This window comes from Daucus carota, chromosome 8 (assembly GCF_001625215.2).
Source record: "Daucus carota subsp. sativus chromosome 8, DH1 v3.0, whole genome shotgun sequence".
Taxonomy (NCBI): Eukaryota; Viridiplantae; Streptophyta; class Magnoliopsida; order Apiales; family Apiaceae; genus Daucus; species Daucus carota.
The window spans coordinates 22,000,140-22,024,519 of NC_030388.2; the positions used below are offsets into that span (position 1 = coordinate 22,000,140).

Genomic DNA, 24,380 nt, shown 5'->3' on the forward strand with positions numbered 1-24,380 from the left:
GTAGCACTTGTAATATTTTTTGTTGGTTTATTTTGATTTTAAAAATCTGACTTTGTAAGATATATATCATTCTAAGAACAAAGTTCCATTTAGTCCACATATTTACTGTAGTACCGTAGACCACGTATGTTCTGCAACTATAAAATGACATAAAAACATTGCAAAATGTGTTATTTTGCAAATCATGTTCTATAAACATCATTATTTTGTTAAAAATTTTGACAATCCTAAACATCCTACAGGTTAAATAGTGAAAAACACATTATTCTGCAAAACATGTTAAGTTTGCAGAACATATTTACATATTACAGAACATATGTGTTCTACTTGTCGAACATAAATGATTTTCAATATTTTTCATGAAATAATGATATTTATAGAATGTATTTCACAAAATAACAAGTTTCATATATTTTGCAATATTTTTATGGCATTCTATAGCTGCAGAACATACGTGGTATACGGTACTACAGTAAATATGTGGACTACATGGAACTTAACTCATCATTCTAATATATACAATAATATTATATTATTAGATTTTATGCCTAATATACCACAAATTAATTATTTATTCGAACATTTGAGCTTATAAACTACTTCAGCGGACGAAAACACCTGTCCATTCTCAAAAAAGTCACGCGAATATGATCCTGTGAACCTGTGATACATTCGGTTCTGATTTTTATACGATTACTCTCTCCGTGCCGTTGAGTAGTATACATATGAGGAGTGGCACGGAGATGTAGTAGAAGAAAGTAGTGGGTGCAGTTAAGTTTTTATATTATAAAAGCTTATTGTATTTTGTATGTATACAACGTCCCAAAAAAAAAAATGTATACAATTCAACGGCAGAGAGGGACTACTATACATTATCTCCGGGCCAAGCCCATCTCGCCTTAAAAACAGACCCCTCCTACGCGTGTCAGCACCCAAATAAAAGCCCTATATTCTTTTCTTCAAACCCGACCCACCCTCCTTATTCAATTTAGGGCTTCTAAAATGTATCCGATCGTCTGAAATTCACTCAAAACTCTGAGCTTCACAACCATTTTTTTTACTTTTTTTTTTCTTTTCAATTCGTCCCCAAAAATGACGGACTCGTTCGATGAGGAAGCTGAGCCGACTTACACAATTGATCAGTTTCTCGAGGGCCTCGAAGAGCAAGAAATGGTAAATTTTATTTGTATATGCATTTGTGTTTAAACGAGCACTGTTAGTTATTTGCTATTTGATGCTTTGATTTTGTTACTTCTGTTCAGATTTTGTGTTTTCATGTGCCCCTAATATGTAATTTTATTTGTTTATCGAGATTATTCGCGTATGGAGATTAAAATTACACTGTCTCTGTTATGTTCGGACCGAGAAAAAAAAATACTAATCTATTGCTGTGTAACGTTTATGGAGGTTCTGTAGTACTTGGGTCGGAAGCACTGCCCACAGTCCACCGATAGTTATACATATGCATAAGCCTCCGTATGAATGGAATGTGATGAAGTGTTGTTTTGTCATCACAATATATGTTATGTCCTTCAATTTTGTTATGCTCTTTTCGAGGTATTCATGTTATAGCTAATATATGCATAGGATCGACTTTTCTCACAATCTGTTCATCTGGAGGCTTATGAAGTGTTATTACAATGTGATATGCGCACATAAGTTGTAACAGCCGACAAGTCAAGCTATTAATTAGGTCAATTATTCCAAATAAAACTAAAATTTCATAATTTTTCAAAGTAAAATCACATAATATCATAAAATGAACTCCCAAAAATCCAAAATCTGAATTAAAAATAAAACTTTTTCGAACTAACTAGCGGATCATATGAATTATTAAAACTTGTTTTCATTCATAATTTCAAAATTGTAAGTCATAATTTTATAATTTAATTATAAATAAATTCTACAGTACATTAAGGTCACAAATACCCAGTGATAAGTTCGTAGGGGTCATTAATGCTCCCTTTACTAAGTTATAGTCAGTTAAGTCAAGCCCGCCTTAGTAAAGTATCATAATCTAGTTTCGAAACTATACCCAATTACTAACGGGTTCACAAGTCAAAGTTAGTTGGTCATTTCTTATATATAAAATAATATTTACTTGGTACAAATTTTCATAACAAAATATACAGAACATTGATAAATAAATTGGAAAGTGCAAAATGTAAACTTATCTTTACAAAAACAATCACATGTTTACTCGTCAACACTGAATTCTACACGGATATTTGACTACAAGCCTACAATAATAAAGATTTAATTAACGACTAGTCGTTTAAAAAAAATACAATATTTTCAATTATGTATTATGACTCACAGTTGTACCAAGTAAGATTTGTAACTAATATATAATAGTTCCCATACTGGGCATACATGCATATAAGTATAATATATAATATAATTTGGCCAGGATGAACTTGAGAAGCATGTTATCTAAATAAAAACATGAGTCGACAACTAAAATAAGCTATGTACGTGATTGTTTAATAAATTTAAGAGTTACAAATTTTTTCTTTTAAAAAAAACAAATATATATATATATTCTTATAAAAAAATATTGGTTAGATAAAACATATAAGTTTTAACATTGATATACATAATAATCAACTAGATAATAGAAGTAAGATTGTAGTTAGATAATCTATTTATTTCCAAATCAAAATACATAGTAATATATATTTGAATAAACTCTTGCCAAACCAAACTTTCATCATTTAACACATTCTTAATATACACGTGCATATTACTAATGCAGAATGATATTCACACATACAATAATTAAGGTCATATGCTTAAAAAGAATAAAAAGAAACTTTAAGATGATACAAATTTGATGAAGTTTTTTTTGTTACAAAAGTAAAACCATTTTAACTACATGATTAAGCATGTATGACATTCACTTTCATATCAGTTTCAAAAAGTAAACATAAAGAACATGCAAATAGAGAGTATAACAGAGGAGTAAAGAAACATATGTTTGTTTGCGCTTCAAAAGTTTACAAGCTGCCGCAATATGTATATAAGTGTTTAGGTATATAATCTAACTTAGTTGCATAACCAAAGAAGGGCATTATCTCATATTAACAGTGTTAATCAATTTACGTAAGATACATATTAGGTTTTAACTAGGACACTTTTTGGAAATCATACTAATTCCAAAACTGATTAAATACCATAGAGAAAATATTGACAAAAACCTTGCAAAATAAAATACTTTCCTAAAAAAAGAAAATCTACACAATATATGTGTGTGTGTGTGTGTGTGTGTCACAGCAGGCAAATATAAACTGTGAATATTACATAAGTTCAAAGGCCCCTGGAGCATGAGCGCGATGTGCATTGCGAAATGCACGGATTCATCGAAGACAAAGAAATATACATATGTGAATGCTATATAATGTAGAATATTGTTAATTTCTAGATAAGAAGATATTTAATTGATAAAGAAACCAAACTGATCATCATATAGATCCAAAGTAGAACAATTTGAAGTCAAATTATCCTCCTTATCAATATTCTATCGATATTCACGAAATCATCATCTCCATTATTATGATTCGGATCCTCAACCTAGTCATATTCATCATCTTCTAGTCATATGTGTATATGCAACTATACAAGAATTGTATGTATAAATATATCAATACATACAAGTGTTTATCGTATATGTGTGTGTATCCATATGCAAGAATTATAAGAAAATTAGTTTAATCTTTGTCTCGCATTCAATATCTTTCATTCTTGTATGTATATATGGTTTGTATGTATCTATTAGTGTCGGTTGCTACGAGGTCTGTAGGTTTTTTTTGACCTATTTGCTTTAAAAAATTCATCTTTAAATAATCATGCTTATTTTGGATTGTGCGTAAGCGCTCGAGGCGCATTAAAGCGGTAAGCGCTCGAGGCGCATTAAAGCGGTAAGCGCTCGAGGCGCATTAAAGTGGGTGCATCATTGAAGATGTATCATGCTCATCGCATCTTGCATATGCATGCGCATATCCACGCTTTTAATGATACCGGGCTTATGCATAATAGTGAGTTTGGATATTTGATCTTGATACCTAAATAATCCCGTCTTGTGGGTATTACGATTAACTGTAACAAAATTAGGGGACACAAAAAAGTACAAAATCTCAAATATAGTAACATATTACTTCCTCCGTCCCTAATTAGTTTCCTGTTTGATTTTTTCAGTAGTCAAAATTACAAAATAATAACTGAAGATTAAAACCTATCCCTTTATTATTTAAAAAAACTGAAAATTACATATTAAAATAGATTGGATGTAATTTTCAATCATATAGCTAATCTTAAAATCTTCTTTTATATAATATATGTAGATATGTAGATTTCAGTCAAACTTAGATCATTTTGACCATCCAAAAATAAACTAGACATCTAATCAGGGACGGAGGGAGTACCAACCTTTGATACTAAATAAATAAACCAGCCGGGTGTTCTGATACATACACATATACATTTACATTTACGCTTAATGAAGAAGTTTTTTTAGTAATAGGAAAAGAACGGTCAAAGTTTCGTAATGTGTTCATAACTACATCGGTTAGTTCTGCACTGGAAATATTCGATGTCATTGCCTAGATTTCTGTCGAAATAGGCATGAGACCATTATTCCATTAGCTAAAACCCCGGAGCCATAAAAAAATTCTTATGGGCATAAGAGAGATGAAGATCTCTTATTGACGAGAAATGTTCATTATGTTTTACCTGCTGATTTGTCTGTGGTTTGTTTTAAGTTCTTAATGGTATTGGACTCTTATATTGACAAGTAACATGGTTTTGAAGGAAGCGGATATGGTTTTGGGGGGTGATGATGGCGAGGAGTGCACTTACCCAAAGGGATATATGAAGAGGCAGGCAATTTTCTCATGCTTGACATGCACACCAGATGGGAATGCTGGGGTTTGCACAGCCTGCTCTTTTTCTTGCCATGACGGCCATGATGTATTCTTCTGATCTCGACTTCTCATTTATGTTTTATCTGTTACGCTGTTTATATGCACAACTATCATCTTAATTTTTATATTTCTACTTGCTATAAATTGTTGCTAAATGCTATTATAACCAGCAGAACTCTATTATCATAATGGCTTGTGCTATTACATATGTCAGTTGTGGACATGAACTCTTTTTACTATACAAATACAATATAGAACGTATATTTACATGGAAATATTGGTTGGTAAGTGTTGGACTTGCGGTTGCGAATACATTGTTATGTTAGTTATGAGTGCTCACCTGATCTCTCTGATTTTTTGTGGATGGGTGGTGGTTGCACTTTCCATCGGTGAATCTAGATACTACTGATTCAATATATCCTTAAAGGAATTAATTGTAATATATTACGATTCTTCTATAGGTTTTTAAATATTTATGCAACAAATTCTTCCAATTCAATCTTTTAGTTTAGTCGGGCCATTTTGGATAGCTTTAAAGAAGCAAAGTATATTGATATTAGTTCTAAATATAAGAATTTTCAGCCATTTTATGAGGTTAATCATTATCTTCACCCTGGGTCTGCTGAACCCAGCCCAAGTAGGCCATCTCTTGTTATTTTGTTTGCTGGCATTAGTTGATAGACAATATTGTTACTCTTTGTTTAGGTGTAATTAGGTCTAATTTCTGTAATGGTAATTGTGCTGCTGTTCTTGGCTGTCTGATATTATAAGTGAGGATGATTTTGGAAAGGTACTATTATGTTTTGTAATAGAATATATGTATTTTTAGGTGATGCAGGGCAAATAATAGATGTTAGTTTTGATTTTTAATGCACCCTATTATTGTGACCGCTTTTCTTTACTCATGGCTGTTTGCTATGTGACAAGGTTGTTGAGTTATGGACCAAGAGAAACTTTAGGTGTGATTGTGGAAATTCTAAATTTGGAGTGGGCTTCTGCAAGATTTCTCCAAACAAAGAGGTTGAAAATGCTGAGAATTTGTACAACCATAACTTCAGAGGTCGGTATTGCACATGCGAGGGCCTGTACCCTGATCCAGATCTTGAGGAGCAAGTTGAGATGATACAGTGTTGTATCTGTGAGGATTGGTTCCATGAGGAACATCTTGGTCTTCAGTCACCTGATGAGGTTGTAGCCCTAATTCCGTCTTCTTGGACCTTTACACAGCATATGCTAATATATTACTGTCATATTTTTGGTTAGATTTGTTTTTGAGAAGTCATTTTACTGTACAAAATGACCCAGTGCTAAGTGCTGATAACAAAAACGACACGTATTGCTGCTCAAGTTATTCACACATGTCGATAAGAGTGTTCTAATTAATACAGTATGTGCAAAATATCAATTGTATGCACACATGTCGCACTAATGTAGTATCTCTTTTCTAGTCCTACATGTAATTGCATGCAGTAATGTGTGCCAGTGCCCTTGATCCACTCCATGTATTTTGACCAGGAACGTAAATGATGAAGACAATTACAAAACAAATTCATCTTGTTGAATTAGAAAGAGTTGTACCAGATTCTCCCTGATTTTTTCATTTTTGATTCTCTGACTCTCTCAGTACTGCTAATAAATAATTTCTATCCCCTCTACAACAGATTCCCAGAGACGAAGAAGGGGAGCCCATCTATGAGGATTTTATCTGCCAGGCATGTTCTGGAGCTTGTTCTTTTTTGTCGGTTTATCCTCAAATCATTTTGGCAACATGTAAGGATTCTGCTGCAAGCAAAAATGAAGAGGGATGCATTGTAGAAAATGCACTTCCAGCTTGTGGATCCTCTGGTGAGCTTAAGACTGGTGGTTGTGTTGGCGATTCTGTCAAAGCAGGCTGTACTGAGACTAAGCCTGATGCTGAAATTGCTGTTAAAACTCTGGAAGGATACTCTGAGACAAATCTGCTACTTAAAGAATGTACTAAAGCTACCAATGCAGCTGTTTCGTGTATCGCTGGAGTTGATTTGTTTGCTTCACCTCCTTCTGTGACGAACAAACCAATGTTTCTCTCTAAGAATTGGAGAGCCTTGCTCTGCCGCTGTGGAAACTGCACAGCCTTCTACACCCAGAAGGGAGTTGGCTTCTTGCTCGACCATGAAGACTCAATAGTGGAATATGAAAAAATGGCCAAGCAGAAGAGGGAAGAGAAGTTGCATCAAGAAGAAACTAGTGATGCCAGCTTTCTCAATGGGCTAGGCCATGTTGAAAAAATTGAGATCTTGAGTGGCATTTCTGACATGAAAAATGAGCTTCTTAGTTTTATGGTAAGTTTAGTATTGCAGACTTACAACTGTTTGTCCACATGTGTGCACCTCAACTATGTCTTAATCCTTTTTCAAATTCCTTACATTGCAAATAGATGTAATTTCACTCTGACTTTGGTTTCTTTGTTTCCTTGCAGGGGTCCCGTGATTCATCAAGAGCAGTCACATCTGATGATATCCACCAGGTTTTTGAGAATCTCCGCAAGAAGCGAAGGACTGACTGATCTCTGATGCATCTAGTACCTAGTGTTTTCTTCATTTTTCTTGACTTGTTCGAGGAACTGTTGCATGTTCCGTAGACCTGAACGCTTGAATCTGTTCCCGGTTTAACTTGTGTTGCTGCTGGTTCTTGACTTGTTCGAGGAACTGTTGCATGTTCATTAAACCTGAATGCTTGAATCTGTTCCGGGTTTAACTTGTGTTGCTGCTGGTATTTATGTTTTGGACTATTGTAACTATAGGCATTAAGCCGTTATGACTCGAATTCAGGTGTTTGCAAATAAGTTAAATGACTTGAAATCTTGAATGGTCTTGGGCATCAATATGTTAAGGGTGCAGGTCCCTGGCATATAATTGCCAGGGACTGTTTGAAGAACATGTAGTTCCTTGACTGTTGGATACAGTCAGGATTATAACAAAACTTTAACATGTACCCATACAACGGTTAAAAAATGTTGCACATGTCAATCCTTATACAGCACTTAAAAAGCGCTGTACACATTAAATTTTTGTTATAATCCTGACCGTTGGATATTCATTCAACGGTCGAAAACTCGTGTGTTGTTTAACTCTTAAACAACTATTAATGTCGATTGTGTGTTGTTTAACTCTTCGACGGTTATTAATGGCTGTGTATCGCTACCATTAGGCAGTTGAGGAAAAGTGGGAAAAGTGCTTTTGCTGGTTGCAATAGCAAAAGTGAACAAAATTGGTGCCATTAATTTATGACCGCTCAAACAAGATTTATTTGGTTGATGTCTTTGACAGATGCCGACCAATAGTCTGGTGACCTGGCCACGGGATTGCGATGAAAACATACACTAAAGAATAATTAATGGTCACAATTTATATTTTTAAAAAAATATATAAATTCCAATTTTAAAATTCATAAAAGCTCAATAAAATATGTATATATGATAAATAAGATTTAGTATTTCTTATAAAACAGCCAAATTTACAGGTTGTTTATAAATTTAACATCCGACCCATAAATAATTTTCTTCATCTAAGTAATTTTAAAAAAATACTTTTATTACAACAACTTAAAATCAATTAAATATATAATTTTTTACGCATTCTCTATTTTTTTTGTTCAAGATAGGAGACTTAAAATTCTAAATATAGGCAATACTATTATAAAATTAAATAATCATGTGCCAATTCATTAATAATTAATTTTCAAGAATATGTTAGGTACATCGCGAATATGCTCACCTCAAATCAAATATCATTGAAAATACGTTTATGCCCCTATTTTAAAAAAAATCACATAACTGCCATCTTCTATTACAGAGATATTACAGGAGCCGTGTCTGTGCGAGATGAATGGGACGGTGTTGTGAAAGCTAGGTTTGCAGCGGCAAGGTATGAAGCTTAGATTTTGAGCGTGATTGTTTGCCTTGTTTATTTCTTGGCTTTGTTTTATTTGAAATCAATTGTGTGTGTAGGTGATTAGTTGTTTTTTGAAATTTTAAGCTTTGTTTTGTTTGAGATAATCTTTCTCGAATTACTTGGAGACAAGAGCCAATTGATTAGGAAATTGTATCATCTGATCAGTTTTATTCTAATTTCGGTGTGTTAATGATGTATTTTGATGAATTAATATGATTCTACGGTCCTGAGTTGATCGATAAAATGCTCTCTGTATGTTTGTGAATTTGTGTCTACGGATTAATTAATGATTTTACTGTGATATATTGATTTGGTGAATGGTGGACATATAATTATATGTACGTGTGTTAGTTTTTGAATCTGGATTTATTAATTGATTTATTCAAATGAAGTAGAATTAGGGAGACATCTGTTGTGCAGAATAGGAGGTTCCAGTTCCCGAAAGAAGGTGTTGAGCTCGAGGGTGAAAAACAGGGGCCTCAAGCTGAATCTCTCTAATACAAGCTTCTTGGAGGGCTTGCTGTCAGAAGGTATTGTAGTTGTGATGATTAGATGTGTTATTGTGAATACTTTGCAGTGATTGACTGGTTAGATATGACCTTGAAACTTTTCATGTCAATAGTATATGCTTCTCGTAAAAATCTAACACATATATTACGTCATGAGCATTTTAGTCTCAGAGTTCTATAATAAATGATATGCAAATTATATGTAATATAGCTCATAGATCATAGATGAGATGTATATTTAGAGGTGGCAAAATATGTGATTGGTTTGGTTTTGGTTCTTATAAAATGGATTTAGTTTGGATAAATGAATCAAAACCATTTCCAAACCATATATTAATACATGTGGTTATGGTTTTAGTTTGAATTATGGGTAAACTAGTTTAATAAGTAAAAACAAATATTATATGATGAACAAAAATTAGTACACTCAAGTGACAAGGTAATGAATAGTAAATATAACAATAGCATGTGTGGGTGTGTGAGTTGATGTAGTGGTTCAAGCTCTTGGCTTCTCTAAGAAGGTCATGAGTTCGAATCACAGGTAGAGGTGGCCAAACGGGCCGAACCGTCCGGACCGAACGCCCCGAACCGCCATTTTTAACCGCAGGAAACGTACAAAAACGGGCCGGTTCAAAACCAGCACGAACCGCCATAACAACCGTGCCGAATACGGGTTAGGAAATCTGAAACCGTGAACCGTCTGAACCGGCCCGTCCCGAACCGTCAACCGGACGAACCGTGAACCGCCTGAACAGCCCGGCACGTGAACCGTTTGAACCGCACAGCACGTGAACCAAAAGGAAATACCAGATGTTGAATGTGTAGCAAGTAAATTATAAAATTGAAAAATTAAAAAAAATTAGCAGGAATGGAATCTCCTTCTTTCCTAGTTCTTTGTAATTCTTCTGAAAAATATTATTTATTATCTTACAATTTATTAATAATTAAATTAAACAATAACATTAATCTGAAATATATTCATTAGCTAATATCATATTAAAACTGCAAAAATTCATTAGCAGTAAGTCACACAATGTGTAAACAGTAAGTCACACATGATTTGGTTTTAGTTTGATTTAGTTTTAATTTTAAAACTTATAATTGAAAGAAAAAAATTGAACAACAAAATGGATACAGGGGCACCAAATTAGGTTCTTGCTTGTTTAAGAGTGTTAGAAACTTAATAGTGGAAAAATGAACCGTGAACCGTGCTAATTCGTAAACGTGACCCGCTAAACCGTGACCCGCCAAACCGTACAAAACCGCTCAACCCACAGCACCGGTTACGGTTCTTCTCCTCCTCAACCCGGCCCGGCACGTTTGCACAGCCGTGCCGGTTACGTGCCCGCCGTAGCGAGCACGGCCCGCCATGGAACCGGCCCGGCCCGGCACGAACCGCCCGTTTGGCCGGCTCTAATCACAGGGTGTGCATGTGTAGTAACTAGCAAAAAGAAGAGAAAAAGAAAAGAACACAATATATAGTGTGAAGAGTTATAAGAAATCTTAAAAAAGAGACACAAACATAGTTCAAATATAGTTAGATCCATATTTTGTGAGAAATGTGAGACTAGAAACCAAACCAAATCCATTTTCCTAAATGTGATTTCATATTGATCAAAATTCACAATTTTGGTTTGGTTTGGAGCGGTTTAATGGTTTTGCAACCATATTGCCACCTCTATGTATAATAAGGTAGACTAACCTTCATATCTTCTCCAAAGGAAGGGAAACCACCAACGGCCATAAAAGTCAGAACTCAGAAAGCCTGCAATAAAATTGAGCATTGAACCTCTAGTCTGTAAATTGCTAACTATTTAGTTAGACACCTTTATTATGAAGTTCTGGCGTTCTGCTTATAATGGCAGCATAATTTTAATGATTACGCGACCCTTAAAAACAAAATTATGTTTATCTGAATCGAGCCATAAGCGTGGCCAACATCGTGAAACAAAGCACCTATGCAGAGGGCGAGTGCTATATAGACTATCAAGCGAAGCCAGTAATACCCTAGATCCATGTGCATGTTGAGGAAGGATCTTTTAGTAAGAACAAGGCATTGAGTAACAAAGCTTGCTCGGCTTCCTTTACTCTCCACAGTTATTATATTTTATAATAGAAAAAGAGATAGTAAGAGAAAGAGACATAGTGAATGTTATATATTGTCAAAATGATATATTTTATATCTAATCTACCATCATTAAAGATTAATTTCACGATCATGCGTCCTTAGTTGAACAATTGAAGTCTTCCCCAATACACCAAAAATTGAAAAACCAGCTGAAATCCATCCACATTTAAACGACCAAATAGCCACTATGTTATATGCCCGTGTTATATTTATTTTGCAAATCTCAGCAGCTTCATCAATCAGTAATTTCGTCCCCTCTTGTTTTTTTCATTTCTGCGTCTTTGCATTTATATCGGAGTTTCAATGTATGTGTTCGTGTATATATATGTTCTGTTTTAAAGTTCATCTTTTGATTAACAATTGAAAAATGCTGTATATAATTTGATTTAAACTTATTGTGCATAGCTACCTAATATTAATTTAATGGGTTTTTTTAATTAAAGTAAATTATTCATAAAAGGGGGGGAATAGATATGGGTGTTTGTTATTGAAGTGATTAGGTCTATTTGATTTTTGATTATTTTTTTCTACTTGCATATTTGATCATTGATATGTTTTGTATGTAAAAGACTTATTTGGTCTGATTTGAGCAGGACAGATTGCTTGTTAGCTGTGTTGGATTTGTAATGGATGATAATGATGACTTTACTTTCTGTAAGGTAAGTTGTTACATTTGGGTGATGTGAAATGTTTATGTTTTTGTGCGCGAGTCGACGAGAGGGGGTGTTTTGTGAGTACTGAAATGAATGAATATTTTTCAGGTACCGGGTCCGGTCAATGTAGAAGTTTTTGAAGCACATAAAACTGTTCCAGATGTTGGAAATATTAATCTGAATGATGAACCGAGAAAAGGCGGTCCAACTGATGATACTAGTGGTGCTATTTTAAAAAATGACGCGACTGCTGCAAAAGCATCAAAAGATGTAGAAAGTTCACCGAGTGCATCACAGGAGCTGAAAACTGTAGTGAAGAAGCCTGCACCTAGGGCCAAGGTTCCTTTTGAGAAGGGTTATAGTCAAATGGACTGGCTTAAACTTACTCAAACACATCCGGACTTAGCAGGTATACTCTCGCTGAATAGTTGTTGTTTATATATCAATTTAATAGTAGATTCTTTTTGTTACCCGTGCATATAAACATTACAGAATTTCAGAAGCTTCGGTCAATTAATATTGTGCTGTGAATTTTATATCTAATGTTCCGAGCGATGTAGCTTTTTTAAATTTTACAGTAATAGTGTTGTCATGGATCACACTATGTGTGCGCTCGACTAGAAAATGTTTGGTGGGTGTTTGGCTTCATAACTAAAAAACTGTTTTCTGTTTTTAAAATATAAAAACAGTTTTGGGAAACAAATGTGGTGTTTGGTCCACTGTTTAAAAAATATATACCTAGAAAATAGTTTTTAAAAACCGAGAACATGAAAATGTTGTTTCTGAAAACTGAAAACAATGGCAAACGACACAGATTTTACTTGGGAGTGTGAACAGCATCAAACTACTTGGAATATATGTGTTGTGGTTAGGCTCTTGAACATGTAGAAGAAAATTACTCTCTTTATTTATCACTTTCTCAGCTTGTATAGACTATTAATGGTAATATGGCATACAATAAAAAACCAATTACGATGTTGACGATTATAATAAAGTCTGTCTTTAACAATAAATATGCTTACCAAGTTCTGAAACATGTTTCTTCCTCATGATAAAAGTAATCTATTATCGGAATACATTCTCTTTTATTTTAGGGTTGAAGGGACAGTCAAATAAGAGGCTAATTACACTGAAAGAAGTGAAGCTGCACAAAACAGAAGAAGACTCCATGTGGACTGTTCTTAATGGTCGTGTCTACAATATAACTCCGTATATGAAGTTCCATCCGGGAGGTACAGATTTTTTGTGCCCTTCAGTGTTTATATTTTTCTAGTTTCTTGTGCCTTTGTTCTGCATAGACATGTAAATGTTATTAAATCATAAATGTTGTGTTTGTTTACTCTCTTTGTTTGATTTATCTTATTTATTTAAAAAATTATGATCCTGTCACAGTTTCAACTTCCCCCGGACTCACCCTGCTCTTTTGTTATACTGAAGGGTTTGTTAACAATCCTTGTTACTAGTGTTTTGAATCTATGGATTCACAAGTTAAACATTATCTATGTATATACATATAATTACATGTTTTAATGAATGTGTGCTCTGCGTGTTGCTTAATATAGTTTACTCCATTTCAGTGGCGGAACTAGAAATTCATATAAGGAGGGGCGTAATGTAAATACTCCCTTTATGCCGACACGTTCTTTACGTTATTTTTTGGAACACATTTTGAGTTTCTTATAAAGTTAGTTCTATAATATTTTGTTTTAATTTTTTTCCTGAATAAAAGTTTGATTTTTAAAATTTTATTCAGAAAAATTAAATAAATTAGAAAAACGTTATGAAACTATAATTTACAGGAGGCTCAAAATACGTGCAAATAATGAACGTAAATTATCTGGTGGGACGGAGGAAACATAATATTATAATGGTCTAACTTTCATTACATGAAAATTTATACTACTAATTAATCGACCTCTTTATATTTCAGTATATTGTTTATTTTTCACTGAGTGTATTACTTTTTCCATTCTATATATTACTTTTGTTTTATGAGAATAAAGTAGAGGGTCTGGGTTAGTTTTATTTTTTATAGCAGGGGCCGCAAACAACATTAATCCACAAGATCAGACTTATAAAAAAAAAATTATATTTGAGTTAAGCGGGGGCAGCCGACCCCCCAGCCACAAGGCTCCTTCCGCCACTGCTCCATTTTATACCAAAATGGCAAATTTAATTGTTCTCAATTAAAATACAAGTCCAAAGCATATTCAAGTTGCTTAATTTGTTTTTGAGAGCTTTAGTTGGCATATATTTTAATGTCACATGGCTGGTTCTTTGATTTTCATAGGAATTAGTTGTCGAGCAATGTCATAAAGTGCAATATGCATTTGTGGTTAGTGGTTATAGGCTACAGGAAACCTGTTCTTGCATGGTCTGTATATTTCAATCTGTTGTTATTTTTCTTTTTTGTCGTTTCTGCTATGTATTGTTAAACTCATTCAAGTCTTTAATGCCTCCAGGATTTTCCTCTCATGATCAACTGTTTAAGAAAATTAGCATGTTCCAATTTGTATGTTTTATTATGCAGAATCTTTGATCAGCTATATTTTATCTGTTCATGCTATAGTAAACACAAATTTTAAGTGCATCACAAGTGATCTGGACAAAAGGATAGTCCTTATATATGATTATGGTTTCTATATCAGTCTTCTTACTGACATGAAGGTTTGATATAGTATGTGATGCAATTCTTATCATCTGACAGTTGCAGCTTTGTACATTATATGTAATTATGGTTTTCATATCAGTCTTCTTACTTGATTGCTTATTGTCATTTTACTTGAATTCTTAACTAGCTTCCTGATAGTTGCAATCTATATTGGATATTGCCATGCGACTTGTGGATTTAGCTGTTTAGCTTTATTATTATAGATTAACTTCAGCCTTTCGGCCTCTTACAAAAGCTTGCTTGTTGAGGAATTGTCATTTGAAATAAATGAAGCTCGTACTTTTCATATATCTTTCTGTGTTCTTATAACAAAAGCTTCAATCTGTTAATTTTTCCTCGCTTTGCAGGTGTCGATTTCTTAATGAAGGCTGTTGGAAAAGATTGTACTGCTTTATTCAGTATCCTTGTAGTGTTGAATTATTTATTTACCATACGTATATGTATCTACATTCTTTAGCAAACTATTCATACAACGTGTAGGTGCCAAAACATCACCAAATCTTCTTCAGAATTTGATTATTTCTGCTTTTTGATTGATATAAGATTATATACTACAGTATTACATTGCCTGCAAGTTGCAACATCCTTAAACTATGATCAGAGAAATACCATGCCTGGGTGAATGCTGACTTCTTGCTGGAGAAGTGTCTGGTCGGTGTTTTAGATGATAGCCAGTAAAGGTCGCCTTTTCATAAAAAATGAGAGACCGGTTGTAAGTCTTTTGTCCATTCATGGGATACATACATAGCTTTAGCAAAAACACATGTGACTCGCCTCTGCCGGGCGTCTCCACCAATTTTTTTTGGTGAATATTACCCAAGATGTCCATTATGACCAGGACCAGCATCCTTGGATTGGAGGCAAGCTTTTGATTTTCAGGTTCTGTTGTGATACATTTTTTAAATCATTGTAACAAATTATAATTAAACTATTAAGATTATCATTATATATGTCCTGGCAGAAGTTTAAGCCTTATCATCTCATTTTTCCTATTAGGTCGTGTTATGCTACCACGCACTTTGTTCTTCTTTAATCAATGATCAATTCTCTGTTAATCTTTTTAAAAATACTATTTCAGTATTTCTCATCTGGCAAAAATTAGCATCCCAGTTTTTTCAGTCCCGGTTTTATCTGTTCTCTCTTTTTTTGCCGATTCAATGCTAGTAAAAAATAAACTATGGACTAATACACAAAGTCACGTTTCGTGATGACCTTTAAAATATATTATAAAATTTAAAATATATTTAGATTAATATTTCTGATGCATCTAGTACTAGTGTTTTCTTCATTTTTCTTGACTTGTTTGAGGAACTGTTGCATGTTCCTTAAACCTGAAAGCTTGAATCCGTTCCCGGTTTAACTTGTGTTGCTGCTGGTTCTTGACTTGTTCGAGGAACTGTGTCATGTTCCTTAAACCTGAATGCTTGAATCTGTCCCGGTTTAACTTGTATTGCTGGTATTTATGTTTCGGAATTCTGTAGTTATAGGCATTAAGCCATTATGACTCGAATTCAGTTGTTTGCAAATAAGTTAAATGACTTGAAATCTTGTATGGTCTTGGCATGAATATGTTAATGAGCTGAAATATAACCAGGGGATCTAATGTATAGCTCTATGAAATTTGGGATTGTATACCATTAGGCAGTTGAGGAAAAGTGCTTTTGCTGGTTGCAATAGCAAGGAAGTGAACAAATTTGGTGACATAAATTTGTGACCGCTCAACATGATTTTATTTGGTTGATGTCTTGACAGATGCCGACCAATAGTTTGGTGACTTGGCCACGGGATTGCTATGAAAACAAAAACTAAGAAATTATTATTATTCGTTAGTCAGTTGAAAGAAACGTCGGCAGGGCCCTGAATATCAAAAAAATCAGCCCGACATCAAAATATCACTGAAACATTAGTTTTCTACAAAATCACATTCGTGTGATATAGGGTGACATAACATGTCAAAAGGAAAATAGCTAACAAACAGGAACTACAGCGGCTGTTTGACAAAAGCTTTCATCTGTTTGGTTAAAAAATTTACAAGTCAATGTTTTACTTATTATTTCTGATTTATAAGTCAAAATTTAATAAGTTGAAATTCGTAACTTTTACGGTGACTTTCTTTTATAACAATTGACTTTACAAAAATGTGTAAATCACTTTAAAAGATAATTTATATTAATATAAATATATAAGTCAAAAATTACTCCTTTTCGTGTAACTTCTCTCCTATAATCTATAAATATCTTTTTAAAATAAGGTAAAGTGGACCTTAAGTATTAATCATAAGAAGATAAAATAGTAAAAGAATTTCTTTTCTTTATCAGTTGCTTGTAGTTTTAACTTTTAAGCTTTGTTAACAGTAAGAATTTTAGATTGCATGTCTGCTGCCTTTTGTGGGTTTCTTCCTGTTACACTAATAGTCTAATTCTGCTTCACCTAGAGAGGAGCATCCATTTTGCTGCGTTGAAAAAGTCTCAATTTATGTCAAATTGTCAATTGACGCTTGTTGACAGTTGCTCGAATCAGGCGTATATTTGTGCATTTTTGTTTCTCGATAAATTCTTAATTGTCACAGTATATATATATATATATATATATATATATATATATATATATATATATATATTTTAAAGAGAAATACAAATTCAAATTTTAATAGTCATAAAGTTCAAGAAAAATAAATTTATAAGAAATAAGATTTGGTATTTCTTTAATACAGCTCAAATTTATAGGTTATCTACAGATTTCACATGCAACCCATAAACAATTTTCTTCATATAAGAATTTTTAAGAGATATTTTTATTCGTTGAACTTAAAATCAATAGAAAAAATTATCTTTTCACATCTTCTATAACTTTTATTTATGATAGAACACTTTTTTTTAGAGAGAAACTAGTTGAGAAGCCGCGCGTTGCGGCGGCCTATAAAAATTATGCTTCTAATATACCCGAAACTAAAAAGGTAAATTTTTTGATATTTTCCATCCAAAAATTCCAGAAAATTAAAAAAATAAAACAGAGCGATGTGAGAGGCGCAACTTACACACCTTCGCTTCTCCACCATATTTTCATGTATACAAATAAATCATATAAAAATTAACAACAACAAACATGTACGAATTATGATAAACAAAACAAATGTTATAAAATAATAACCAACAAACATACATATTCTTTTCCCCTGTTTCAATTTGTCGACTCTCACATAGCGATCTATAATTACCTTTGCTTGCATAAATAGCCTTCACTTATCGTTGCAGAAGAACGGCACCATCGAGTTGGAAATCAAGCAATAGAACTATCGCGAGAGAGAGGTTGAGTTGTGGTATTGAGAGAAAGGAGGTTGTCTTTAGATGATCCAAAACCCTACAATCTATAGGGGTATTTATAGATGCAGAGAGACTTGTGTGATACTCTTTCCCATAATTAAATAATCTGAAACAAAATCATATTAAAACTTTCAAACTACTGTATTCCATAAATAATCTGAAACAAAATCAAATTCTGAAACTTGTTTCTAATATACCCGAAACTAAAAAAGGTAGTTTGTGCTACTCTTTCCCATAATTAAATAATCTGAAACAAAATCAGATTAAAACTTTCAAACTACTATATTCCATAAATAGTCTGAAACAAAATCAGATTCTAAAACTTGCTTCCAATATACCCGAAACTAAAAAAGATATTTCTAATTTTTGATATTTTTCATCCAAAAATTTCAGAAAATTAGAAAAATAGAACGTAGCGATGTGACAGGCTCCACCTACACGCCCCTCGCTTCTCCTTTATATAAGTATATTGATATTGATTTATGATAGAACACTTGAAATTCTATATATAAACAATACTATTATAAAATAAAATAATCATGTGCCAATTCATTAATAACTAACTATCAAGAATATGTTAGGTACATTGCGAATATACTCACCTTAATTTTTATATTTAAACGTGATTGTGAGTAAACAGCACATAATCATCATACAACACATGTAAAAAATGTATCGAGACTATTTACTACATGTTTTATAAAATCTCTAAATTAATTTATATATATAAAAAAAGAAAATAAAAAGCAAAACCCATGAAAGGCTAACCTAAGCCCAAAAGTGCGCAGAATAAGAAACCAACTTTTCACCCACCCAATCAATCCTCCCCTTTGCTCCTAATATACTTGTCCTCCATCCCATGCCACCTCTCCTCAAACTCACTTTCCTCATCTCCTCCTCTCTCCCCCACCGCCACAATTCTCTCCTCCGTCGCTCCGCCGCCCCTCTCTCCTCGCCGCCGCCCTCTCTCCGCCGGATTCTCAAATCTCTCCCAATCTCTCCCACTCTCTCCCGCCCCCAATCACAATCATTCAATTTACATTCAATTACTTGTAACCGAGAGAGAGAGGGAGCGAGGTTTGTCTTTCTGGCTCGCTTTTCGAGACGAGGATTAGGAGGAGGAAGAGGAGGTAGTGGTGGTTCGGGTCTGTTTGCTGAAATGGGATCCGAAACCAATAATGTTAATCACGGAGATGATAATGATAATCATCATTTTTTAAATAGTTATGATAATAATAAAAATTCATCGGTTTCGTCTTCTTTGCTTAAGCAGAATGTTCATAATTATAATTGTGATAATGATGATCGGTGCAATGAGCTAGCTGAGTCGCCGTCAAAGCAGCCGCGCCATCAATCTACTAAATTACTTACATTGCCTACTATTTTAACAATTGGCCGTGTTGCTGCTGTTCCGCTTATTGTTTGCAGTAAGTTTTGGTTATTTCACAATTGGAATGCTTGTTTTGCTTTTAGGAATATCTAGTTTGTCTCTAAATGTGTGTGTGTTTGAAAGAGTCGGTTTGATTATCGATACAAGCTGTCTGTGTTGATTGGATGGTTTGATAACTTAGAATGCGATAATTTTATCAGGGAAAATTTGCTTTGTTGATAGAAACATTATGACAAACACAGTGTTGCATTAATGCACAGGAATTTACAGTTTACATTCTTAGTTATCAAGTCTTGTTGTGAATCTGTTTAGTTGTTCTAGAAATTATGATGTGATGATCTTCATTTTAAGATGGGAGCTTTATTAATATTACTATTTAGAAAGCACTGAACTTGTCATTGGATTAGTGCAGTTTAGGGGTGAGAGGGCTTAATAGACTTGTCCTTTAATGTGAGCTTTGATGCCATGTTAAGTCAGCGCACTCCAAAAACCTTGCGGTTCTAGGAACTTAGGATCGAAGAATATTGTGAATATAAAGGTGCAAGAGAATCATTTTAAGAGGAAGAGTGATCAATATGAAAGGCTTTAGATTTTCTGCAATGAGTTTCTGAAGGACATGAGTTAAAGCACGAAGGAGCATATTTGTAGGATTATCTCTGAGTTTTATTTTTTGAACGAGAAGGAAGAAGTAATGAAATTCTCAATATTTACCCCAATTCTGAAATGGTTTATCTATTCTAATCTGTTTCTACCAACCTATGGGATTTTAGTTACATAATTGGTTTGTCAATAGCTTGATCATCTTTCATAACATGGACTAACTAAGAATATATACTGCAGAATGCATCTGCTAATGATCATAAATGATAATCTCCTATTGTTCTGGATCATGATATATAATTAATTTTATTATTAAATTTCGAGGCTGCATTTTTATTTTTTTTGAGACAAAGTATTTCCACTTATTTCATTGCCTTGAAGTATTTGTGGCTTGCTTTGCTTGATATCTCTGCACCAATTAAGAGTGACCACAACCACTGTTAATTTTGTATAGCCTTTTATATGGATACCTGGTGGGGAACAACAGCTACAACAAGTATCTTCATTGCTGCAGCTATTACTGATTGGCTTGATGGGTACCTTGCTCGAAAGGTTTTTGCTGTGTTTGTTTTTAAAATCTTTTAATGCATGCAGATATATCTGCTTCATAATTTAGGATATAGTTAACCAATTGGCAATTGTACATTTTTGTTATTGACCAGATGAAGCTAGGAAGTGCATTTGGGGCTTTCTTGGATCCAGTAGCAGATAAGGTTTTTTTTTCTTTCCTATATAGTGGACTTTATAAATATATGTGGACTTTACTGAGCTTAAACTCGTGAAGTAAAGCTTATAATGTAGCAGTGGGAAATATAAAAGTAATGTCCATATTGAGTTCATATTTAAGAATTAAGAGTGATATATAAAACTGATTTTTGTTTTCATGGTTAATGACTGCAGCTTATGGTTGCTGCTACGCTTGTTCTGCTGTGTGCAAAACCTCCAGAAGTTGCTCTCTTTGAACAATTTCCATGGTTATTGACAATACCATCAATTGCAATAATTGGGAGAGAGGTAATGACCCATTACCTAAGCTTCATAGATAAAGATATTTATTCTGAAGGGGAAAATTGCTAAGTTCTATGATGAGTGAATTGATGGATGATACTCTTGTGGTGGTTATTTTTTCATTGCTAATTACAGTTACTGTTTTTATCAATATTATGTCGTTGTTACTCTTTGTAATATGTATTTTGTAAAAATTTTTGTTTCAAGAATTTGTTGTTTATATGGCTACTCTTAAAAGGGAAATTTGAATCATCCTATATATTAAAATTCCAGAACTTCTGTTTTTACTTTAATGCCACGGGATCAATGATACCTAGGGAAAGGTGTGGCTAACGCCCTACTTGTGTAAATGATATCGGTGAGTCTAATAATAACTTAAGACCTAAAACTTATATGTTAAATTTTGTATGTAGGAATTAGACACTTGGTTCAGTAAAATAATGTTTTTAATTGAACTTTAGAAAAACTGATGTTACGTTCACTATCTCACATGTATCTTTCAGTAGTTTCTTTGCTCTTTTCTACTTTTTTAATCTCGGACATTGTTGTTGAGACTATCCAAACAGTTAATAACCTCCAAGTAAAAAGTATTACTGTACATCTGCTTCATAGAATAAGTTGAAATAACAACTGACAAGTATCCCTATTGACTTGAAATACACAAATGTGACTTTGTATTAAAATGTGGCAGAACATGTTATTGAACATGTTGATGAGGGAAGCAGTGATACTAAACATAATAGACCTAGTGGCTAGCAGCATTTGCAGCAATAATCATTTTCCAACAAAATCTCTTTTTTGTCGTCTTTTGTTCTTATTAGATAATCCGCTCATGTGAAATATTTCTGGTGGGAACTCAGGAAGGATATTTGGGTATTGTCTATGTCTAAAAGGATAACTTGTTCTTTGGCTGATTATTGTCCTAGCAATTTGATCATATTTTATTTCCTCTTATATTCTTCAATATGATAAGTTGCAAACTGCTTCATAGATGAGTAGTTGTTGGTATTTGCCAGGATCAAGAATCAACCTTTTAGTAAGTATCAGAGATATCATGAGACTGGGCTCACTGGCCTCGTCTATCTTTTGTTCGTAAACTCTTTCCTTGTTTGTAGTTTGATACATATGTGTGTGGTCTATTAAAGTTTAAAATTATTTGAATTTTGCTTCAAGTATTAAACAGTGTTGCTTTCGTGCAATTTTTTTTTTTGTCAATTGTTTGCATGTTTTGACTTTATAACTTTCATGTCTTATTTATACTCTTGTGTGAGTTATATCATATATAGGCTGACCTATATTTCCCTGATTTTTAACTTTTGGCCAATTTACAGATTACAATGTCAGCAGTCAGAGAGTGGGCCGCTTCTCAGAGTGGTAACCTCTCTGAGGTATTGGTCTCTGCAAAAAATGATTTTATATATTGTAAGCTAGTTATTGTACCTTCTACATTTAATTGGTCTGCGGGATGATCAATGTTTCAGGCTGTAGCTGTAAATAATTTGGGGAAGTGGAAAACAGCCACACAAATGATAGCATTAACTATTCTCTTGGCAATTAGAGACAGCAGGTATAAGCCTCAATGTCCTTATGAGTATCCAATGCGTTTCACACACAAGAATATTTTGTATGTATGTTTCCTGACAAACCAGCCTGGTTTTTTTTTTCATGGGACTACGATCTTATAGCCTAGCAGGACCAGGAGTACTTGTAACTTCAGGTGTCACTTTGCTTTATATTTCAGCATGGTTAGCTGTATGGTCTTTAGTTGTGTACATGAAGAAAATTTGGAAAGTATTGCTAAAGTAGTGACATTGATTATCTACACCCCACGTCGTCTGGAAGAGTGTATCAGCTATTAGAGTTTCAGTCATACGATCCCCGCATATGAGCACTGGGATATCTGTATACAGGTGAAAGAAAGGAGTTCGCTTAGTTGAGATTCATACAGTTTATATTCATTCAACCAACAAATTTATATTATTGAAGTGGTTATCTTCCATGTTTATGGTTTACTCACTGTTCGGAAGTGTGCTTATACTGGAGGTTGATGTAATACAAATACAACTATACTCTTATACCTTTCCTTGTGTTGGTTCAATGATAATAGGCATTTTATGTGCAGGATATACAACATTTAGATCTCTGATGCATGAGTTGGATTCCGGGGTCTCCAACATGCACTGTTTTTCTTCCAAAAACTAATTGCAGAAAATGGAGTTATTCTTGTGGTTAGAGTTTATACGGAAGAAGAGTTTAATAGAACTTGAAGTTGAATGCTCAAGGTTTTAGGACAAGCATAGTTTAATAAAACTTGAAACGATGCAAGATTACTATTTACACTTGAGCGTGAGAGCCCGGAATTTGTTGGTTTGATTTTCAAAGTCAATATCACAAACTGAATTGTGCTTGCCAAAAAAATTAAAATATAATAATTGGTGTTCGAATCTAATTGAGTCAAAAAAAATATGTTTTTTATATTAGTTTTGTGGGACTAAATAATTGAATCTTGCAACGATTTGATTTGTATTTAGTTATTAAAGTTTATATGAAAATGATTTTATCAATAATTTTTATATCCCATTTAAGTTGGGTTATATATTAAGTACATCGGTGTCATTGATGATCAATGAATGACGTGATTATATGCATAACTATCTTCCTTGTTTTGAAGAATAAAAAATAATTTTTTTTAAAAAAACTAAGAACTTGCATAATAAGTTGTAATTATATATTTTATTTTAATATAATAATAAAATTATGTTAGAATAATATGTATTTTTTAATTTAAATAGATTCTAAATAATTAAGAAAAGTGTTTGGGTTAATATAGTTTTAGTTGATGTGTTAAATAAGTTTTTTATTATTTAACATATTGAATAAATTTTTAATAGTTAAAATATTAAAAGGAAAATTAAAAATTGGTCAAAAAATATGTTTTAATAAAGATATTTAAATGTGTTTGAATTATAATAAAATTTGTTATAATAGTATAATATAGATTAAGTATGTTTGTAAAATGATTTTGTAACTGATAAATTTATGATATACTGTTTGTCGTAGAAATTCATTAACGGATGAGTAACTATATTCAATTGTCCTGGCGATTTAATTCTTATTTGATTTTTTCCCCATTATTTGGATTGACACTTTTGAAATGGCGATAGCGCACTACTTAGTGATTGTTAACTTTTATTTTCGCAAGTATGATGAGAATTTAATTATTTTCAGGAGTGACGGCTATACCACT

The 24,380-nt window shown here is 33.2% G+C and overlaps 3 protein-coding genes across 9 annotated transcripts; all 3 read left to right on the forward strand.

Moving 5' to 3' along the window:
* Positions 1-930: 930 nt before the first annotated feature.
* LOC108196992 (uncharacterized) lies at positions 931-7,766 on the forward strand. The gene is made up of 5 exons (XM_017364453.2): positions 931-1,173; positions 4,807-4,965; positions 5,847-6,107; positions 6,581-7,240; positions 7,378-7,766. Exons 1-5 carry the CDS (start codon positions 1,093-1,095, stop codon positions 7,462-7,464), a joined length of 1,248 nt encoding a protein of 415 aa, XP_017219942.1. The 5' UTR covers positions 931-1,092; the 3' UTR covers positions 7,465-7,766.
* A 919-nt stretch (positions 7,767-8,685) lies between these two features.
* Positions 8,686-15,829, forward strand: LOC108197359 (cytochrome b5 domain-containing protein RLF-like). 7 transcript variants are annotated; one of them, XM_017364949.2, is made up of 7 exons: positions 8,686-8,824; positions 9,272-9,381; positions 12,087-12,147; positions 12,250-12,550; positions 13,236-13,373; positions 15,160-15,210; positions 15,414-15,829. In XM_017364949.2, the coding sequence occupies exons 3-7, from the start codon at positions 12,115-12,117 to the stop codon at positions 15,488-15,490; spliced, it is 600 nt and encodes a 199-aa protein (XP_017220438.1). In that variant the 5' UTR covers positions 8,686-8,824; positions 9,272-9,381; positions 12,087-12,114; the 3' UTR covers positions 15,491-15,829. The 7 variants fall into 7 exon arrangements, with proteins under 7 accessions (XP_017220438.1, XP_017220437.1, XP_017220439.1 ...); XM_017364948.2 differs by having other exon boundaries at positions 8,687-8,824; positions 12,082-12,147; XM_017364950.2 differs by having other exon boundaries at positions 8,693-8,824; positions 9,247-9,381; positions 12,082-12,147.
* Positions 15,830-18,916: 3,087 nt separating this feature from the next.
* On the forward strand, positions 18,917-23,257 carry LOC108197437 (CDP-diacylglycerol--glycerol-3-phosphate 3-phosphatidyltransferase 2). The gene is made up of 7 exons (XM_017365057.2): positions 18,917-19,562; positions 20,580-20,677; positions 20,788-20,838; positions 21,026-21,139; positions 22,465-22,521; positions 22,615-22,700; positions 22,819-23,257. Exons 1-7 carry the CDS (start codon positions 18,995-18,997, stop codon positions 22,937-22,939), a joined length of 1,095 nt encoding a protein of 364 aa, XP_017220546.1. The 5' UTR covers positions 18,917-18,994; the 3' UTR covers positions 22,940-23,257.
* The last annotated feature ends 1,123 nt before the right edge of the window (positions 23,258-24,380 follow it).